The sequence below is a fragment of the Hyperolius riggenbachi genome, chromosome 1, assembly GCF_040937935.1.
Source record: "Hyperolius riggenbachi isolate aHypRig1 chromosome 1, aHypRig1.pri, whole genome shotgun sequence".
Taxonomy (NCBI): Eukaryota; Metazoa; Chordata; class Amphibia; order Anura; family Hyperoliidae; genus Hyperolius; species Hyperolius riggenbachi.
In genome coordinates this window covers 273,252,927-273,272,981 of record NC_090646.1, presented here as the reverse complement: position 1 = coordinate 273,272,981, position 20,055 = coordinate 273,252,927, and the positions used below count along the sequence as shown (strand labels likewise).

Below are 20,055 nucleotides of genomic sequence, written 5' to 3'. Positions count from 1 at the left end.
ACAAATGCAGAGGTTAGGAAGTCACTGTTCTCCCAATGAAGAGAACAGGGCAGCAAGATTTTATTCTGACATGGAGGTAGAACTGGCTCGCTTAGGGTGGTACCTCCAACCATCCCTAAGCGGACAAGTTTTCCGCCTTCTTACTGCAGTTCTGCACTCGATGACCCCTTTCCCCACAATATAGACACAGACCCTCCTTCCTTCTCCTAGCTTTCTCAGCGACTGAGAGTCGTCCGTGCCCCAACTGCATTGGCTCCTCCTCTGGAACCTCAGGGGAACCAACAGTAGAGGGCGCTCTAACTAGCACAGATGACCTGCCCTTTTTATGATAACGAATGCGTCTATCGATTTTAACCGATAAGGCAATAGCTGCATCTACGTCTTTGGGCTCAGGGTGGCTTATCATGACATCAATAATAGACTCAGAGAGACCGGTCATGTATGTGTCTAGAAGAGTGAACTGATCCCACCTCGCTGAGACCGCCCACCTTCTAAACTCGGCAGCGTACTCCTCAACCATACGATTGCCTTGCTTTAGGCTTCGGAGTTTACGCTCGGCAGTGCCGGCTAAATCAGGATCCTCATATATGATGGCCATGTTCTTGAAAAACTCGGACACTGAAGATAAGGCAGTGTGACCCTCAGGTAAGCTGAAAGCCCATGTCTGAGAATCCCCTTGTAACAAAGTTTTAATTAAAGTTACTCTCTGTACCTCAGAACCAGATGACATGGGCCTCATCTGAAAATAGGCTAAACAACGATTTTTGAAATTACTGAAGTCAGACCGAGAACCAGAAAATCTTTCAGGAAGAGCCATCTTAGGCTCGCTACTGGCTGGGGAGGGTAGAATATTAAGTGGTGCCGGTAGTTTCTGAAAGGCCTCAGTCAGCTGGTTGATCTGGACCTGCTGAGCAGCAACGGTGTTTCTAAGCTCATCGACTGCTGCAGTTAAAGTCTGCAACTGCTCGGCAACTCCCTCCATGTTACTTTTACTGGTCTGCAGTACTGTAATGTTGTGGTGATTGGTGCATACACTTCAGAGTTTTCTGATTATTAGTGATCCGCAGTATCACTAGTAATACAGATATATTTGATTATATGGTGATCTGCGGCATTACCAATAATACAAATATTTATGCGTACTCTGGAAAACACAAGGAACAGATAACTTGTGGAAAACCCACCACACTGACGTTAACTCAGAGGGAAGGTGACCTCTGGAAGGAAGGGCAGTGTGTGCGATTCTGCGACTAGGATAAGAACACAGAATTGCGTTCCTCAACAGTAATGATATGCTGAGGAGTTACTGAGTTCCCCGCAAGAAGAACTCAGCAAAGTAAACCCTTTAGTGGAAAACCCACTAAAGGGGGCGAAGTCAAACGGAAAACGGTTCGGTATCAGAACTGGCAGAGAAGTACCGAATCATCAGACAGAAATCAAGATCAGAGGTCAAGCCAAGGTCAGCAACGGGAAATCAGATGAGCAGAGGTACAGAATCGAGAAACACAAGGGAAGTCAGAAGCCAAGCCAATAGTCGGTAACGGTACGGGCTGGCGAAGTACAAAATCAGGAGACAAGAGAATAATGAGGTAACAGGCAAAAGGTCATACACAATATACAATGCAATTAGTACTTTAGGCTATCAACAGAATCTGGCTAAGTGTGGATCCCCAGCTCCAGCTGGTTCTAGCACACTTTGGGATCTGACTAGGGTCTGAGTGCTAACACACAAGTATTCGCTGACTGCAGACAACTTGCAACTGACAGAATGCCTGCTTTTATACTGTGCTGGACTCAAACAGCCCGCCCAGGCATTCAACCAATCACAACGTGGCTCAAGGACCTTGCAGCACAGCTCAAGGACCTTGCTGAGGTCAGCTGACCAGCTGGTCATCTGACTCTCTTTCTAAGAGTATAAAAGGCTCTACTGCACACGCGCGCGGCCCCTACGGGGTCCAGACTGTCATGAGAGGTGTCTCGGCGAGCAGCATGCCATGAGGCCTGTGAAGGTGTTCCAGGAGTGCAGCCTCGACGTGGAGTACGCCGAGAGGTCTGCGACTGAACGGTGGATCGTGCTACCGCTGCGGACGTGGACGTTTCTCCGCGTTCCGCATGCGACCATGCGGGCGGTTGCGCTGCTGATGCGAACGCGAACAAACGTCCGCGTTCAGCCTGCTGCTGCCTCATTACATGTAGGTCCTGAGGATGCATAAGTCGCCATACATCACTAAGACCTACCTCCGCCAAATATCTAGCCAATATAGATGGTTGGGATTGTTGGGTTCGAGATCTAAATCTATCCATCTTGCTATCAAGAAACATATTAAAATCACCAATCCATAACAAAGGAATATGCAGCCTATCCTTTAGAGAGTCAACAACAGGCTGTAAGTTCGCTAAAGTAAAAGTGGGGGCGAGTACATGGAAACCAAAATGCATTCTATCCCATTAAACCGACCGTGAACTAACACGTACCGACCTTCGGAGTCCACTGTAGATGTAATTGGAGAGAACTGCAAACGTGTATGGATCAGGATCGATACTCCTCTAGAATAAGAGGTACTGTATGTGTTGAGTGAAAGGAATGTGAAATCCATCTTTTGTTTAATAGGTGTAAGGATTGAGTTGTCAAATGAGTTTCCTGTAGGCAGTAGATAGCAGGCCCAGCCTTCTGCAATGCAGAGAGAATTGAGAAACGTTTTGTAGGGTCTGAGAGCCCCCTTACATTCCAGTTTAAAATGGTCAAATCTTCCATTTTACATGCTTAACGTAAATAAAAGGTGGCAACCAGACACGCTCCCTCTCCGCTAAAAGTAAAGTTAATTCCGCTGCTGCATTTAGAACAATGAAAGAGTAACAACAAGTAAAAACCCCTAAGTTTACCCCCCCCTAGCGATGATAACCAGCGTTACCTTTAATAACTCAGACATTTTGATCTCATAGGTAAGGACCACTAAGTAAGAATAACCCCAAACCTTTATGTTAAATGTGTGTCTGATAGATCCTACCCTGTAGTTTAGCCAAACTAACCCAGCCAAAAAAGAAAATATAGCTTGGACCACTAAGTGCATAAAGATCCCTCTTCTGCACCCAGAAAGTCCAGTTTTATACAAAAAAAATATGCACATTCTTATCATATTATAAAACCCCAGAAGTTAAGAGTACTGTGAGCCGGCCTGAAAGAAGGGAACAAATAGTAAACAGGAGAAACATGTGACAAACATGCAGAGAGTCCAGCCGCCATATGTCTACCAAGAGTATTTTGAAATAGCAGCAAGCAAACAGGAGTACATCACTGACTATCTATCGATAGGTATGGGAGACATCCGTGTTGCACTTCCACCTTCTTTATTCCTCCAGGCAATTTTTGCTATGAAAAGTGTCAGCTATTCATCGGAAAGAGGTGGCTTTGTTTTGATCTGCTGCTGATTCTCGTCCAGCCAATCCGCCACTTCACGAGGAGAGAAGAAGAATAGCGCTTCGTTGTTTGCTATGATCTTGAGTTTCACTGGATAAAGCATAGCGTACTGCAACTGCAATTTCTGAAGCCTCTTCTTTATCTCATAGAACTTGGCCCTTTGTTCCTGCACCTCGGCCGAGAAATCAGGATAAAACGAGAGCTTAACATCGTTATAAGTAACAGATCCTTTAAGCCTAGCTGCGTTGAGGAGTGCTTCACGGTCTCGATAGTGAAGAAATTTGTCCAGGAAGGGCCTTGGAGCCGCCCCAGGTTTAGGAGGGCGTGCGGGAACACGATGCGCACGTTCTATTGCGTAGAGGTTGGTAAAAGTGTCTCTGCCAAAAATAGTGATCAGCAGATTTTCGATGAATACAGTGGGATCAGAGTTCTCTGTTTTTTCCGGCAGGCCTACTATGCGAACATTATTGCGTCGCAGCCGGTTTTCCCTATCGTCACTTTTATCAGAGTTTGCAATGGAGTGCCCGATAACCCGTTTGAGATCCCTTGTAATAAGGCCCAGCTTGTCTTCCACATCACTAATCCTAGTTTCCATTGCTGATGTTCTTTCCCTGATATTGCTTATATCCTGTCTCAGCAGGCCCAACTCCTCTTTGATTCCCCCGGTCTGCTGCGTTAGAGACATTATGGCCTCATTGCATGCCTGCACTGCTGCAAGAATTTCGCTGGGTGAAGGCTCTTTAGCTTTCTTTCCCCCTCCAGTCTTACCCTGTCTTGCCGCTTTTGGCTTCTGGGCAGCGGCAGGTACTCCTGAGTCAGCCTCAGTTTCCCACTCCTGCTCCGCTACCGAGCCCTCAGTCTCCGTTTGGGGACTTGCCGCCTCCTCCCAGTCCGGTGTTTCCGCAGCTTTCCCCGCGGAGTCACCTTTAGAGTCTTTGTGGGCAAATTTCTCCAGCCGGGAGGCTATGTCACCGCGCTGTACGTCTGCGGATTGTGCTTGCACGGGAGGGTCGGCGCCATCTTGTCTCTTCGGAGGGTCAGGTGGGGTCTTCTCCTCTCTGTGTCTCAGCGTCATAGCCATGTTCACCTTCTTCCTGCCAACTCACACTGCCAGACTCCGCTCCTTAGCCGTCACCAGCCAGGGTCAGTTCTCGGGGTATATACGGTCTGCCGGATCAATTATAGACGGATCAAGCGGGAGCTATGCGAGACGTGTGTGCTCACATCACCGGCTGGCCACGCCCCCCCTGACAACCATTTTTTGTATTTTTTTTAGCTAATATTTAGTATTAATGATCTTCCCTACAGCAGAGAGAAATTTTTATATGAGACGTGTGTGCTTTTACATATTTCTGATTTACTGTAAGTAGAAGGAATATTTTTTTTCCATTTCTTTTCTCCATTCTACATAATAATTCTACTCAGGGAAAGCTTGACTGCAGGATCCAGATCAGCTGCTCCCAGGTCCTCTGGGCCACCTACCTGGAGGAGTCGGCTGTCGCCATCGATTTCACTGCCGAGACCCTGATCCACTTGCAGGGACTCTGGTCTCACCACTCTCTGGGCCACCACGCTCTGGAGTCCTCTCCAGCTCAGGTCACATAGCCTGCTTCAGGGGGGTGACACTGGATCCAGCAACACTCCATCAAGCCACGAATCCATCACAGGAAGGGCCCTAGCTGCAGGACCAACGCAGCCCCACATTGAGAATACGCGCATCGACCTCGGGCACTTTGACGCCCTAACAAACGGGCATCAGCCATCGCAGCAGACAAAGCGGAAAAAACAGCCAACGGGACACAAACCAGCCAGGTGACGCCGCAAACCTAAGGGGACTAATTTTTCACTTCTCTCTTTATCTTCCTTCCTCGTCTTTACTCTCCTCTCTCTGTCTCTCTCTACCAGGGATAGACCGTGGGGCATCTGATCAAAGCATCGCTGCAAAGCGTTTTGAGTGCCATAGATGGCAGTGGATTACCCCCGGTCATTCTCTTTGGTTCATCATTTATGTGTCCTTCTATCTATGCTTTATACTTTACTTTGTTTTTGCATTGTACCTACTGTATATATCTACTGTATGTACCGTATGCACTTTATGTATCTTCTGTATGCTAAATGCACTTTTTGCTATTGTTCCACCACCGACCCTATTGTGCCAAAACCAATTCCGGGTACAACTCTCATTGTACTTGGCGAAATAAACTTGATTCTCTTCTTGATTCTAATTCTAACATTTCTATAGTGCTTTTCTCCTGTCAGGCTCAAAGCATTTGAGAGCTGAAGCCACTGCGCACTCAATAGACCACCCTGCAGTATTAGGGAGTCTTGCCCCAGGACTCCTTACTGAATGGGCACTGGCTTACTGAATAGGAACCGCCAAGATTTAAACCCTGGTCTCCTATGTCAGAGGCAGAGCCCTCAAACAGTACTTGAGCTACCAATGCTGTAGTCTTCAAGCAATTAAATGAATCAGACCAGTAATGGAAAAGTTTTGGAGTTTTTTGTTGCCTAAGGCAATTAGATGTTATGACTGACCACCAGGTACTACTAATGGTAACTGTCTCATGCAAAATGTAAAATATTAATCACATTTCCTGTTGATATCGAACTATTGATCACAATGAAACGTGTCAAATTCTGGTGCCCCCTCTGTGTGCAGCTGCCTGAGGCTCCAATGTATGGCCAGCCTTGAGCAGTAACACAAATCAGGAATTAAAACAACATATACTGTATATTAAACAAGGCATTCAGAAAGACATTTGCAAGCAGTGCAGCGACTGGAATGTGAACCTATATGACAAGAATGTTAAAAGTAAAATGTACCTTGGAATACATTGTACATTGTTTACAAGCCAGTTTCATGTAAAATTCATTATGAATGACGTTCCCTAGTCTTAATTTTAAAGCATATTTAATTTTAAAGCATATTTCAGGGTTTTTTTGATTAAAAAAAATAAAAATGTGTGAAGGAAGTTAGAATCCTAAAAATAAAATCTCTACGTATTTATTTTTAGCTTTTATTTCAACCATCCTAAGAAGCAAGTTGTTTATATCTTTTCTTTCCAATTTTCTTCCACTCCTAGTAAAATAGGTCTGTAGTTTTGATCACTCAGCTGTTTTTATAAGTGACCTATTTTATATCGTGTTACTCATTCATTTTCTTGCCAACTCTTCAGTGTTACCAGTCTCACGCAATCCCAGAAATACTGAAATGCTTGCGTCTACAATACACTATTGCTGCTGCTGCTGCTGCTTCTAATAATATGGAAACACAGGCTGAAATGCATTGAAACATACCAAACATACTCAGTAAGCATGATAAGCATACAGGACCTTATCAGATTCAAAGATATCTGACCTAAGTCCTTTATACTATGAGGGTAGCAGCTTGTTTTCTACAATGGATTCCATGCACTTTAGTTTCATCATAGTGACTCTGAAGTCTTAAAAAAAGACTCTAAAAACCCTTTGAAAACAAAATAACTCTGCTAACTGTGAAGTTAACTCACTCAGTTTTATGCATTTAACGTAGGATACCAATGATTGAATTCTGTTAAGAACCAGTACTGAATCAGTAAGGAGTCCTTGGGCAAGAACCTCATTTTTTTTCTAAAATAGGTCCCTATATGTCACCCAATTAGTTTTATTTTTACCTGGTCTAGGTGCCTTTAGGCTCGTACACACGCCCGGTGGATCGTTCAGAAACAGCCTTACCAGTCCGCCCACAGACTGTACACACGCTGTACTGTCTGCTGAAAACCCGCCCAGCGGGAGGTGCCGACTGACCCGTCGTTGGCTGCAGTCAGGCGTGTGTACGAGCCTTTTGCCTAACTGCAGGAACTGTGCAGTGCCAGTGGGATTGTGGGAAGTAACATAACAAGCTTATCTCAGCATGCCAATAGTAGAAAGATATTTCTACTAAGATAAGGACACTATAGATCCATACACACGCCGGACTGGAGGCAACGACAGGTCCGTCGTCACCTCCCGCTGGGTGGGCGTTCCAGCGACAGTCCGGCGTGTGTACAGTCTGTCGACGGACTGATACGGCTGTTTCTGAGCGATCCGCCCGGCGGATTGCTCAGAAACAGCCGTATCAGTCCGTCGACAGACTGTACACACGCCAGACTGTCGCTGGAACGCCCACTCAGCGGGAGGTGACGACGGACCCGTCGTTGCCTCCAGTCCGGCGTGTGTACGGACCTTTAGACTAGAGGCTAATTGAAGCCCTCCTCCCTTTGATTAGTTTACACAGTGAAGTAAGACTGTTGTCTGGGTGATGTTTGCTGTGGGAGGGACAGTAAACTGTGGCAGTAGGGAAGGAAAATTATCACTGAGCTGGGTTTAAAAAAAAAAAAAGAAACGGCAGAAGTGATGTCATTTTTAGCTTCACGGAGAAACAGTAAAGATAGAAACCAGCACGAATATTCTTTTCTTTTTTTTTTTCATATCAAATGTCTCCTATCAGTGAACACTAAAAACAGCAGGATAAGTTAGCTACATAAGTAATTTCTTAATGGATTTTTTTTCTTTTATTTATTTATTTATAGTATTTATAAAGCGCCAACATATTACGCAGCACTTTTTCAGTTAATATGGAGTTTCATCCCACTTTAACACTCCAGGGTGTGCTCTAAGCATGCTCTAAGTGGCTGCAGCTCTTAACTGCTTTGAAATAGACAGGAAAAAAGCACTAAACAAATGTCAGCATTTCATTTTTTTATTTTTTTTTTATCGCCGCTACTGGTCCCAGCTCACATATATGTCAATTCCAAACATTAAAATGTACACCTTTGTACATGAATGGGCCTAGTAGTGACTGGCAGAGCTTTAACCTGGAAGAAGCAGACAGGGCCTGTCACAAATAACCAGGAAAAGGTACAACAGACCCACACATGCAGTGAGCCTGGGGTACCCAAGGTGAGCCTCAGGCAGGGGTGCTCGGATACCACTTTTCAAAATCCGAATTGATCCGGATACCCAGATATCCGGATCGGATATCCGAATCCGATCGTTCAGATATCCACGTTCATGTGGATATCCGAACGCATTATCCGGGCTATCCAGGTGGATTTGGATATCCGGATAGAAAAAATGTAAGTGCCCTTTAAATTGCCTTAAGGGCCTTTTTCCACTAGCCTGCGATTTGCGATTTGCTTCTGATCGCAAATCGCAAGGTACATTAAACTAATGGAAACTGCAGCAGCAATTTCCATTAGTGTGATCCGATTGCGATGCGATTTTGGTCAAAGCGCAATCGTCATCCTGCCGCGTTTTGTATGCGATTGAGCTGGACTATAATGAGTATAGTAGCTCAATCGCAATCGCAATCGCATGGTGGAAATTGAAACGCGATTGCGATCGCGATCGAAATCGCGATCACAATCGCGATCGCATTTCATAGTGGAAAAGAGCCCTAAAACATTTTTTTTAGGGTAAATGAGGCATGTAGCATCATTATTTTTTTAAAGGGGAACACTAATTGATGATGTGGGGACTTAAAATCTCCCCCCCCCCCAAATAAAATGGCTGTCAATTAACATTAGGCCAAGGTTTCAGACAGCGGTCATGCAGCCCACATTGTGTCCAAAGTCCAACCGCACAACTGGGACATGACAGTTTTCAGCCAAAACGCCTCCAAAAAATTAGGCAGCAATTGTGTTTTGGGTTAAATATAGGTGGTATCTATTTTAGCTTCTCCAAAAGAACAGAGCTCTCTGTCTTGGATATATGCCCTCATAAGAGATTCTGCCTCACCTGTTAGGAAAAACACTATACATTTGAGAAAATGGGCCGACTTACTAGCTATCGACCTAGAACAATGCACTGAAATATGACAGGCCAGCTGGATGGCAGTTAGGAAAGCAATACTGAGTGAAGACTGGAGAGAAATGTTTTTAAAGAGACTCTGTAACATGAAAAAGATCCCCGGGGGGTACTCACCTCGGGTGGGGGAAGCCTCCGGATCCTAATGAGGCTTCCCACGCCGTCCTCTGTCCCACGGGGGTCTCGCTGCAGCCCTCTGAACAGCCGGCGACAGGCCCGACTGTAATTTCAATATTTACCTTTGCTGGCTCCAGCGGGGGCGCTGTGGCTGCTTTCCTCTCCGAACTACACGGAAATACCCGATCTCAGTCGGGTCCGCTCTACTACGCAGGCGCCGGAAACTTGCGCCTGCGCAGTAGAGCAGTAGAGCAGACCCGACGGCGATCGGGTATTTCCGTGTAGTTCGGAGCCGACAGCCGTCAGAGCGTCTGCGCAGGAGCCAGGAAGGTAAATATTACGTCACGGCTGCACGGAGGGCTGCAGCGAGACCCCCGTGGGACAGAGGACGGCGTGGGAAGCCTCATTAGGATCCGGAGGCTTCCCCCACCCGAGGTGAGTACCCCCCCAGGGGATTTTTTGAGGTTACAGATCCTCTTTAAAGATCATAGAGCATACATACCAATTAAAGGCCCATATCAGCATGAAGGAGACTCTACCTTTCCAAGCTTGAGAGTATGTCCAAAGTGTAATGATCCTAATCCTAATCTAGAACATATGTTGTGGTTTTGTCCAAACGTACAATTGGTATGGGAAAAGTCTGTGCAGATAATGAATAGAGTAACAAACTATAAAAGAAAACCTGAGTTAACCTCCCTGGCGGTTAATTTTTTTTTTCAAATAGGAAAAAATCCTTTTTTTTTTTTTAAATTTTTTTGTTTCATGTAAAGCTACCAGAGTGGTAGCTACATGAAACACCACTAGAGGGTGCATGTGTCCTTCTAGTGCGATCGTCGCCGGCACTAATAGCAAACAGGGGAGCGCGTTTATAACGAGTTCCCCTGTTTGGCTTCTCCTGTCGCCATGGCGACGATCGGAATGACGTCATGGACGTCAGCCGACGTCCTGACGTCAGGCGCACCCGATCCAGCCCATAGCGCTGCCCGGAACTCATTGGTCTGGGCAGCGCAGGGCTCTGGCGGGGGGCCTCTTTCGCCGCTGCGTGCGGGCGATCGCCGCAGAGCGGCGGCGATCAAGCTGTGCGCGCGGCTAGCAAAGTGCTGGCTGCGCGCACAGCACTTTGATTGGGGCGGATCGCCCCAATAGAGCCGGAGAAATCCTCCTGCGCGGCATAGCCCGAGCTCAGCTCGGCTTACCGCCAGGGAGGTTAATGCTCTGTTTATTACACACGCAGCTGATCTTTAATCTGACAAGAATCCACCTAATTTGTCCAAGTTTGAGCACTTATATTTACTGGCCACACAGAAAGCAATATTAAAGCATTGGATAGACTCCTCACCACCCTCTTATGTCTTAGTAAAGGAATTAGTGAATCATATTATGCATATGGAATCTCTGCAGTTGGAAAAGGGTAATAAGAAACGAATGGCAAAAATTTTTAAAACATGGAGAAAATACATAGAAACTTGCCTAGATCCAACGCAGATATACCATGTTATGAAACCATTTGAAAATACATCATGGTACCTACTAAACAAGGTGGCTGGAACCCTGGGTCAATTAGAGGTTGTTGAGTAATGCTTAGATGATCTGAGCAGATGTTTAGGATTATTAGTGGGGAGGTCAAGAGGCAGGAAGGGGCGGGGACGGCTGTTGTTGGGGTTAGGGTGGGAGTTTAGAAGGGGATAAGATAATTCATCTGCCTGAAGTTAAGGGGAGTGCTGGAGATTCTTTTAGGGTTTTCACCATAGCCTGAATTATCTATGTCTACCTCCACGACCATTGATGCTTTAATTATTATATGAAAACAATGCCTTGATTGTTTAACATCAGTATTTCAAATGCATCTCCCATTTTATATGATTCTCATAATTGTTTTCTGCTCTCATGTATGGAAAAGGGATCTTTGTATATTTGCCTCATCATGTTACATTTTGAACTGCAAAATTCTTTGTATTATGTGAGTGCATCAATAAAAATTTTATTTGACAAAAAAAAATATAGGTGGTATCAGTGGCCTGTGGCACCCTGGCCTGGTGGTGGGAGCTGCACAGGCAGCAGGAGCAGGGCAATGCAGCAGCAGCAGCAGGTGTAACGTGTGCCAGGAGCATGCCGGACGTGGCACGTGTTACTTGCACATATCACGTGACTAGTGACACGTGACATGTGGCTAGTGACACATGGCAAGTGACACAAGGCAAGTGCCAAGTGACAGTCAGACAGCAGAGGAGAAGACACTAGTGCACACTAACTGTCACACTGGCACTGCTCACAGCACAGCAGTTCTGTAGAAAGCTAACACAGTAGTACTACTACTCTAACAACTACTAGCACACTGACTGCAGTACTACAGTACTAACTACACAATAACACAGTAATCCTATCCCCTAATCCCTAACCTATACCTAAGGCTAATAGCTGGCCAGCAGGCAGCAGCTGGCCTGGTCTGTGCACAGCACACACACAGACACATAGCATCTGCCTGCAGCACACACTCTGATTGTCACACAAATGACATCAAGCTAATTAATGATTTAACAATAGTGTAGTGATAGTGAAAGGGTTAATCACTGAACAGCTTATCACTGTGTACAGCCCTTGGCCCAGCAGCACTGGAGCACACACTCTGACTGTCACACTATGACATCAATCAAGCTAATTAACGATTTAACAATAGTGTAGTGATAGTAGTGAAGGGGTTAATCACTGAACAGCTTTAGGTTTATAACTGTGTACAGCCCCCTTGCTAGGCCACCAGCACTGAAGCATGTCTCTCAGTGAGCATTCAGCAAGCTAAGACAATATGTCTCATCATGGCAGCCCTCCTTGTTATACAGGGGGGCTGGCCAGTGTTCCTTTTTGTGATTGAGTGCCAAGGTTTAGGCTGGGAGCCCTCTGATTGGCTCAATGAGGTCAGGTGGGGCTGGCCAGGGTTCCCCTCTGTAATTTGTTGCTAGGGCTTCTGCTGGGAGCCCTCTGATTGGCTCCAGGACGTCATCTCCTTAGTTACAGTATTTTGGATCCGGATATCCGCAATATCTGCGGATATCCGTGTTATGCGGCGAAATATCCGGGATCTGAATCTGAAAATACCTAAGAAGAGGTAAGTCCCTGGATCTTATAGAGGCTTTCCGTGCCATCCTCCACCCCCATCACGGAGCATGTACTCCCCAAAGAGTACTGAAAAGGGCTTGTCAGTAGGAAATTCAGGAGTGGCTGTCTTCTTAAGGCACGAGCAGGGCAATACACGAGTACGGCTGTGCCTGGGCAGGTGCAGCCATGCTCACACGGGTACAGCAGAGCTGCACTTGGGTCAGAAGAGGAGTGCAGCCCTGATATTAAGAAGGGTCCCTGGCAGTGGCAGATGACAGCGTGGAAAGCCTCTGGAGGATACAGTGACTTCTTGCTCCTTAGGTAAGTATTTACTTTTTATTTTTTTATTTAGTCCTACTAATAACTTGTTTGAGGTCAGTTTCTATTTTCCTGCATTGTAAGGGTTAAAAAAATAAGTGCTTTTATGTATGCAAGTAAGGTAGTCTAACAACAGTCAAATGCAGCCCAGGCTCTCCTGCAAAGTAAGGAGGCAAAACTATGTGGCTTAGGAAACACTGCTAATTTCAAGACAGGGTTGTAAAGTTCAAAAAGCTATTACTTCTTTTGTTTTGCAGCAGATTTTACATCAGACTGTCAAAGGTTCTGTTTTGAATTTAAAGATGAACTCCAGTGAAAATAATGTATAAAAAAGTGCTTCATTTACACAATAATTATGTATAAATGATTTAGTCAGTGTTTTCCAATTGTAATATATTTCCTCTCCCTGATTTACATTCTGACATTTACCACATGGTGACATTTTTACTGCTGGCAGGTAATGTCAGTGGCAGGAGATGCTGCTTGCTTTTTTGGCAGTTGGACCCAACTGTAAACAGCTGTTATGTCCTACAATGTACTGAGGTTCACAGACAGGAAACTGTCAGGACCACTGTGGGAGGGGTTTCGCCACAATATCAGCCATATAGAGCCCACTGATGATCTGTTTGTGAAAAGGAATAGATTTCTCATGGGAAAGGGGTACCAGCTACTGATTGGGAGGAAGTTCAATTCTTGGTCATGGTTTCTCTTTAACTTCTACACATACAATCAGTTATCTCATACATTTATTTTTAGTTGATGTTTCTTTGTTGTGGTTTATTTTTGATATTTAGGCATTCTAAATATGATGTAGTATTGTATTTTAATGATTTTTGTTTTTTGAGGGGAGGGCTGAAAATAGTACCAAAGAAAAAATAAATAAATCTGAAAATGATTCCTACAAATGTTGCTGTCTTACTTCTGTGCATGTGATTTGCAGTTGTTCCGACATTATGATGAGATCCTGTAAATTAGCTAACCTAATTCATTGTGCTTTGTTTTAATTAAGTATATTAGATTTTTCTATCACAGAAAAAAAGGTTCCTTTATCTCATTTTATTAGAAATAATCATGTCTGCTTAGCGAACCTATGAATCGAGTGACCTTCCAGAGACTGCATTCTGTTTTTCCCTCTATCGGTCCTCTGCCCCAGGAGACAGTGACCTCACTAATCCCCCATGTTAGCCAGTTAATCTAGCCCATAGGATTCTTTTCATGTTTAAATATTGAGCTCTTATGTGTTGTCATTCTTTAAAGCCTCAGATCCACCAGTACGATCTTTCTTGTGGAACCACAAGTATAAGCATGTACTTTCACCACAATACAAAGTGTGGTGTTCACAGCATAAGGATGTTAGAGGGTCTGCTGCAATGGTTGTATACGTGATGCGCCTGAGAAGTAACAGACTTATTTCCGAGCTGCTGACACAGGTAACAGGATTTTCAGACATGACTGTATCATATTGCTGTAGCCGACAGTGTCAAGCGAATCACACTTGGATTACCGTGCGGGGCTTTGAGAATACCGCAAACAATAAAATCTTCATAAGCTCATCTTTATTTTTACATTCAGCTATAATCATTTTTCTGCTGAAGGACATTGAAGTGGATTTATTGTCTTGAAAATGTTGACATTGTTTATATTTCCTATTTAGTAGGCAGGCTCTACAACCAACACAAGAACCCATATGGAAAATGAAAATAAAAAATGACAGGCAGAATGTGTGTGCTTACTGTGGACAACATTTATTTCTTTTACACATTTCTATGACCCTGACAGCCGTTGCACGTAACTATACAGAGAAATCTGATTGGCTGATATTGCTTATCAATTGTTCTGTTAAACTCCTCCATACTGGGCAGAATCAATGGGGGAGAAGAGGGGGCGGTTTGTTCTAAACTAATGCTGGGCATACACGGCATCGAGGGAGGCTTATCATCGAGCCTTATGGCTCGATTGATAATATCCGACGTGTCCGATAGCGGCGAATTGAGCGGAAGATAAGAAGCGCCGGCGGGGACGAGCGGGTATCGATCCGGGTGCACGCGGGGACGCAGCAGGAGTCGATCCGGCGGCTAATCGAGCCGCCGGATCGACTCGTGTATGCAATGCATAAGACCTGTGTGAAGGAGAGGGAATAGAAAGAACATGTAGGCAAGATTGATTAGATATGCAGTGGCAGTCTGGGATTATAAGAGTAGGAGGGGGTGGAACTAACACAAAAAGCAAGGAGATGATGTGTTCCATCAAGTGTTACTAAGAAAATATAATGTAGTGGTAAAAACACCAAATGTATGTTAACCAATGTAAGAAGCCTTACAAAAAAAGATGAACTCAAGTTACATATGAGTGATAAAGACTAAAACAATGTGGGAAAACAGAGACATGGTTGAATGACAGCCATGAGTGGATGGTAAATCTGGTATGGTACAGTATGTTTAGGAAGGACAAATTAGAAAGAGAAGGAGAAGGTCTCTTTTTACAATATCTTTATCCCTGGTTATGAGCAAAGACATGGAAAAGGATTGTGATGGTTTGGAGACTGTAAGGGCCCTTTTACACTTAACCTCTTGAGGACTGCAGAGCTAAACCCCCTAGTGACCAGGCCATTTTTAGTAAAATTGGCCACTGCAGCTTTAAGGCCAAGCTGCAGGGCCGCACAACACAACACACAAGTGGTCCCCCCCCCTTTTCTTCCCACCAACAGAGCTCTCTGTTGGTGGGGTCTGATCACTCCCCCCATGTTTATTTTTTTTTAATAAATATTATTGTTGGTGCTTTTTTTTTTTTTTTTTTTTTTTTAAACTGTTTCTTTAATTCCCTTCCCTCCCCACAGCCAGCCAATTACGGCGATCGGCTGTCATAGGCTTCTGCCTATGAGAGACGATCGCTCTCTTTTCCCCCAGGGGGACAGCCGTGTGACACGGCTGTCCCCAGTACAGCGCTGCTGCCAATCGCAGCGCTGTACGTGTAAATAGACGGCGATCACGCCGTCTAACAGTCTCCCGAGCGGCAATAGCCGCTCGGAGACTGAAGGCGGGGAGGAACTCTGCCCCCCAAGCAGGAGATGCGCGCGCAACCTGCGCGCAATCTCCTGCTAAACAGAGTCCCAGGACTTTACGCCAATCGGCGTTAGGCGGTCCTGGGGCTGCCGCCGTGGCCACACCCATCGGCGTGACGCGGTCGGCAAGAGGTTCATCAGGTGCTCTCAGTTAAAACGGAAAGAAAACTGATTTTTTGGGGATTTAAATTGATATATCACAAAATAAATCTTCTTCCCAATGCACTGCTATGGAAAAAACGTGCACTAACGCATACTAACGCATACCAACTGATTAAGTGTAAAAGGGGCCTAAGGGTAACTATTCTTCATGAAAGAAATGGAAACTTTAAGGCCCCGATTACACTAAGGGCCTGTTTCCACTATAAGCAGATTGGATGCAGAATGGATGCAGAAAAACTGACTCCAATGAATTCCTATGGACCTGTTTCCACTAAACGCGATTTTTCTGATGCAGATTTTCCCATAGGCATTCATTGGAGTCAGTTTTTCTGCATTCATTCTGCATCCAATCTGTGTGTAGTGGAAACAAGCCCTTAATCACTTAGTGTGCCTTAGTATGCGTTAGTATGCATTAGTGCGCGTTAGTACGCTTTTTTTTCCATAGCAGTGCATTGTGAAAAAGATTTCAGTTAAAACGCATTGAAGTGTGAAAGGTGCCATAGGAAAACATGGGCATTACTTTGAAAATCAGTTCTCTTTCAGTTATAACTGAGAGCAACTGATTAAGTGTAAACGGGGCCTTAGGGCCCTTTTACACTTAATCAGTTGCTCTCAGTTAAAACGGAAAGAAAACGCATTTTCAAAGTAATGCCCATGTTTTCCTAAGACATCTTTCACACTTAATGCGTTTTAACTGAAATCTTCTTCCCAATGCACTGCTATCAAAAAAACGCATACCAACACGTACTAACGCATACTAACGCACACTAACGAATGATAGCGAGCAGAGCAGCACTAAAGTATACAGTTTTTGTAAATGAATTCAAGCTGCAGCGTTGGAGGATGACGTAACACGCACATTGTACAGCCGCATGCGCAGAACCAACAGAGCTGCCTAATCTGCGGGGCTGCCCATTCTGTCACTACACCGGCAGCCGTGGTGACGTCAGACGTGATGTATACGGAAGTAGGAGCCCGACACTCGGTCCCAGTGTAGCGGGGAGCCACCGAGCAGCCATTTCTGAGGGATGGCCTAGGAGAAGAGCCAGGACGCCGTCGTGGGACCTGCCGACCTACACTGGTCACCTACCAAAGCCCAAGGTGAGTACCAATTTCATTTTTATTTTGAGCTCGGTGTCCCTTTAGTATATAGGACTTCCAAAAGATCATACAGGGACCCTGTCTTTGGATGACCAAACTAAAGCTGAAATATTAAATCCATCTTTGGTTCTTTCTTTGCAACGGAGTCATGTTTGCTTGTTTCATAAGTCAGTAATGGGCTGTTTGCAGCCTACCCTTGTCCTGAATACTCCCCTTCCCCTGCCTGGCGTGCCTGCTGACTCATCACCAGGGTTGGGCTGATATTACACCAGGGCCAAGGAGAAAGCAAAAATGGCTGGATGGGTGGGCTGGATGTAATTTTGATTGATTTGCTGCAAAAATCAATCAAAATTTTGATCGGACCGGACAGTAAATGTCTATCAGTCATTCGACAGTCCATAGTATTTCAAACGCTCTACTTCGATAAATATCCAATAGATTGCATGGTGAAATAAATCTATTGAAAATCTGTGTTATTGGGGGGGGGGGGGGGGGGGGGGGGGTTCAGATTCAGATCAGAGAAGGATTTTCCCAGCAGATTTGATCATTTGGACTAGATAAAATATTTAGGTCAGTCAGGAGCAGTAGTCAATTGGCAGCCCACTGTGTTGCACTGCATTGAACAGTGCAACGCTGTGGTTCAGTCGATTTTCTATAGATTCCCTGCTGGACTCTAATGAAAATCTATGTGCTGTGTGTGTAACGAATTGATTTCTTTCAGAAAGGAATCGATCATTTTGCTGAATCGGGTGGTAATCGATAAGTGAATTACTACTCACACTTGGTGGTCATATTACTGTTGTGTCACATGATCATTAGATAAGTAACTCAGAACACTGGTGGCTGCATGCGGCTGGTTCAAAACTGGAATGGAACCTGGCAATTAAGAACATACATCACACACACTGTATGTGAGATCTATAGGCAATTGTATAATGAGAAAGAGTGAAACACTATAATGCTATAAGGGGGCTTGATGGAGAAAAGAAATGATGAGGGGAGCACTTGAAGGGAGCACTGGCACTGCAATAAAGGGAGAACTGTGGGGGGCACTATAAAGAAGCAAGCACTGTGAGGCACTATATAAAAGAGCTCTTTAGGAGGTACTATATAATAAAGGTAGCACTATATGAGTTACTAACTATATATTGAAGGCAGAATATGTACAGTATTACAATTGGAGTTCAAGGAAGCTAAAAATGCTGTGAATAATCCGAATTCTAAAAGTACTGATGTAACCAGAAAGATGGCAGCTCCAATGAGGCAAGAAACATTAGCTTTGGTGAAAACATTAACTGTGATGACATACTGTACTGTAGTGAACTTGTTACTGGAAGATGTCGACAATGGCACATATATTTGATGTCTGCATAAAGTAAAGGTTTATTTTATGTAACGCACTGTAAAGCTCAGTGACAGTACAGTCAGTGACCAATAGCCACCAATCATATGTCAGTTTACTGCCATGAGTTCTTCTTGCCTTACTGAACTAGCAAGGACATGGGCAGGCTGCTGCTGTCACCCAGGACAACATGCTAATATCTTCTCATTCCAAATATTGCTAAATTATAGGCTTGTTTTCAAGTTCCGAACTAGAAAATGCTGAATAAAAACAAATATGCTGACATAGTTTAGAATAAACAATGTTAGTACAATGGTCATACTGACAGACAGAAAATATAGCACGAAATTGAAAACTTTTCTTACCACGTCGACAAGCTGTGAGATTTTCAAGCCAAAATTGACTCTTATCGTCTTATTGGGATTTTCCACAGGTCTTACCCATTTTTGATAGCCTGCGAAAAGGTTCCGCAAGAGTGCATCTTCTATTTCTGCCAAAGGATGGAATCTGCAAAAGACTAAAACAAAATGTATTGCTACTCAGTGTATGACAAGCTTCATTATTCTGCCACTTCACAAATGGAAAAAGATTTGTTTATCAGCGGCAAACATTTCAATCACTCCACTTTTTAAAGTGACTGTCGCAACTTCCCATACACCATCTAAAATTCATATTTTTGAAACAACATATTTATATAGGTTTCCTGCTCATTTCTAAACAGACCACTGTGACCTTTTACAGATATACGGGTTAAATCTAGTTATAGTAGTTCCCATGAAGCACAAGTCTTCTAATTATTTGGACACAAGCTTTTCCAGCTTTCTCTTATCAATTGGGCCTGATATGGTGAGGCAAGTAAAGACTTTTTGAAGCCCCTAGCTCAACTTCCCAATTTTTTTTGTAAATCCATGTGATAATACATTTACATGAATTAGCTGTAACGAGCGGCGGGGACACGACCACCGCCATCCTCGCCGCTCAGCTCGGAACCCCACACTCTGGCTTGTCACCGGCGCGTAGCATCAGAGCTATGCGCGCGCACGCGGCCAGCCGTGAGACCTTTACACGTCTCGCAGGCGCGTCAGCTGACCAGCTGGTCGGCTGACGTCACAGGGAGCACTCCTCGCTCCTGATTGGCCGAGCTGGCGGGGGCGTGTTTGAGAGTCCCCTGCCAGCATAAAGACAGCGAGCTGCCATTAGCTCGCTGTCTGTTGTTGCATAGACTTCATGCTAGCCCTCAGACCCTAGACTAGATCCCAGGTGTTGATGCCAAGGACTTCACACCTAGCCTAGGAAATATTGATATTGTATTGATTATCTGTTTATGACTCTTGGCTTAACTCCGACTCTGATCTCGTTTTCTGATTCTGTACCTACGCCTTTCTGCCTCTCTGTTGCTGAACCTCTGCCTGATTACTGATTACTCTCCTGCCTCACGATTCTGTACCGATACTTACCTCTCTGTTGCCGAACCTTGCCTTTTATCAAAAATATCTTGAGGTACAATCCTTTATATTGTGAAGGATCAAAACACAGAACCTTGCCTGTCAGACCATCCTACTCACCAGTGGGCCCTTGCCACTGGTGAGATGTGCTCTCTGTTGATACCCACCAGCT

The 20,055-nt window shown here is 44.7% G+C and overlaps 1 protein-coding gene across 3 annotated transcripts in view; it reads right to left on the bottom strand.

Moving 5' to 3' along the window:
- Positions 1–20,055, bottom strand: part of CHRNB3 (cholinergic receptor nicotinic beta 3 subunit) — a 65,235-nt gene that overhangs the window by 25,669 nt on the left and 19,511 nt on the right. For all 3 annotated transcript variants that reach the window (XM_068233584.1, XM_068233583.1, XM_068233585.1), the window contains one exon: positions 18,804–18,955. In XM_068233584.1, coding sequence (XP_068089685.1) covers positions 18,804–18,955 — 152 coding nt within the window. The remainder of the gene's footprint in view (positions 1–18,803; positions 18,956–20,055) is intronic.